Source organism: Caenorhabditis briggsae, assembly GCF_000004555.2.
Source record: "Caenorhabditis briggsae complete genome, chrII, whole genome shotgun sequence".
Lineage (NCBI taxonomy): Eukaryota > Metazoa > Nematoda > Chromadorea > Rhabditida > Rhabditidae > Caenorhabditis > Caenorhabditis briggsae.
In genome coordinates, this window is record NC_013486.2 from 1,253,669 (window position 1) to 1,255,864 (window position 2,196).

General features: G+C 36.1%; 2 protein-coding genes across 2 annotated transcripts in view; both read left to right on the plus strand.

Annotated features, from left to right (window-relative positions):
- Cbr-nrde-2 overlaps nucleotides 1-618 on the plus strand; it is a gene marked incomplete at both ends in the record, with an annotated part of 14,672 nt that extends 14,054 nt beyond the window's left edge. The window contains one exon of the mRNA XM_045241720.1: nucleotides 426-618. Within this exon, the coding sequence (XP_045100863.1) occupies nucleotides 426-618 (193 nt within the window). The remainder of the gene's footprint in view (nucleotides 1-425) is intronic.
- A 1,135-nt stretch (nucleotides 619-1,753) lies between these two features.
- Cbr-mrps-14 overlaps nucleotides 1,754-2,196 on the plus strand; it is a gene marked incomplete at both ends in the record, with an annotated part of 2,049 nt that continues 1,606 nt past the window's right edge. The window contains 2 exons of the mRNA XM_002629794.2: nucleotides 1,754-1,759; nucleotides 1,870-1,902. Of these exons, the coding sequence (XP_002629840.2) occupies nucleotides 1,754-1,759; nucleotides 1,870-1,902 (39 nt within the window). The remainder of the gene's footprint in view (nucleotides 1,760-1,869; nucleotides 1,903-2,196) is intronic.

Here is a 2,196-nt window from a genome sequence, read left to right on the forward strand (position 1 = left end):
GGGTATCAAAATGTCGGAAATCGCACGAGAAAGACGGTTAACGATGTGAAAATTTCAGAAAATTGAGATTTCGGAATTCATGGGCCCTACTATATTTCCAAGCCGCCCCTCTCGGAGGGACCTTCCATTAGAGGCGTTCTTCTATTATTGGAGTCCTTCTAATACAGGTTTTCCCCTATTTTTAGCCCAAAATATTTCTATGAATACAAAATGAGGGACGGACCATCATACCCCATTTTCCATGAATTTTCAATTTTCCCTTCCTTGTTAAGAAATCGCCAGAAACGTCTAAGTTTTGAAAATTTTCCCAATTTTAGAATTTTTGAAACTTTTCTAAAAATTTCCGAAATTTCAGAATTTCCAAATTTTGAGTTTTTTTTTGAATTTTCAAATTTTTCCGCCTATTAAAACTGTGTCTCTTTCAGGCTAGCTCGTCTGGATCAAACCGTTGGTCAACCGCACACGCACTTTGTCGAGAATCTGGACACGCTGTCATCGTTCAGAGATATTGGAGCATTTCGAGAGAATAATCCAGCTCCTCCTGCTCCTCCTCCCCGTCCTCTTCCAGCCGATGAATTACTAGAAGTCAAAGAAGAAGAAATTCCACGAAGAAATTGAGGGAAAATTGGCTGAAAATAGCTGGAAATTGACTCAAAAACGTCTTCTGAAATCCGAAAACGCAACTTTCTGAAATTTTCACATCGTTAACCGTCTTTCTCGTGCGATTTCCGACATTTTGATACCCATATTGACCTAGTTTGGTGAGATTCTGATTTTTGACGTCTTCTGGATTCTGAATCCGAAAATTCTCAAACTAGGGCAATATGGGTATCAAAATGTCGGGAATCGCATGAGAAAGAGAGGTTACCAAGTGAAAATTTCAGAAAGATGCGTTTTCGGAATTCAGAAGACGTTGGAGTGTTTGAAAAAAGAATTTAATTGTACATCTTCTGAATTCCGGAAACGCAACTTTCTGAAATTTTCACTTCGTTAACCCTCTTTCTCATGCAATTTCCGACATTTTGATACCCATATTGCCCTATTTCGAAAGTTTTCGAATTCAGGATTCAGAAGTCGTCCAAAATTAGAATCTCATCAAACTAGGGCAATTTGGGTATCAAAATGTCGGGAATCGCATGAGAAAGACGGTTAACGATGTGAAAATTTCAGAAATTTGCGTTTCTGGGAATTCAGAAGACGTCGAAGTTTTTTGAGAAAAAATCGAAAAAGTAAAATTGCGCGAAAAATCGATTTTTTGAGCCAATTTTTTCAGATTTTTGGATATTTTTCTATGTTTTTTCACCAATTTTCACCCCCTCTTTTACTGTAATTCTCGACCTATTATGGCCTATTTTTCACCCATATATCTATGGTACTATAACGTCCTCCTTGGAGGACGTTATAGTACCATAGATATATTTTTTTCGCTCATTCCATCGATTTTTACCCGTTTTTTGCTCTTTTTTCCAACCTTACCGGTCTCTATTCTATGCATTTTTATTGTTAAAAATAGGTTTTTCGGAATTTTCGGATTTTTTGGATTTTCTAAAATTCACCTAAAAAAATCTCTGGACTGCTCAGCTTTAATTTTATTCTTTTCAAAAAAAAAATTTTTTTTGAATTTTCAGTTTTTTTTTTCAAAATTTCATATGTTCGAGGTTTTTTATTGCCTCAGATTCTTACCGATTTTTCATTCTAATTTCGATTTTTTTTTCGAATTCAATGCATTAATTGATTAGTTAATTAATTGCTCATGCGTGCTCCTAATTATTTATGCATGAACGCACAGATGCTCCGAGCGCTGCGCGGAGCAGCTGACTTGCTGCTCAAGTCGTCAGCACCAGCAACAACAACAACAGTTGCGACGAGTTATACGGTATACGGTGGAATGATGGGAAGAAGGTGAGCAATCATCTTTTCGGAATTTGAATAGTTTTGGATAATTCTGGAAAATTAAATTTCCAGAATTTTTTTTCAAAAAAATTTGACGTATTCTGGATTTCCAGAAACGCAATTTTCGGAAATTTTCACATCGTTAACCGTCTTTCTCATGCGATTCCCGACATTTTGATACCCATATTGACCTAGTTTGACAATTTTTGGATTCCGAATTCAGAATACGTCAAAATTCAGAATCTCACCAAACTAGGTCTATATGGGTATCAAAATGTCAGAAATTGCATAAAAATACGGTTA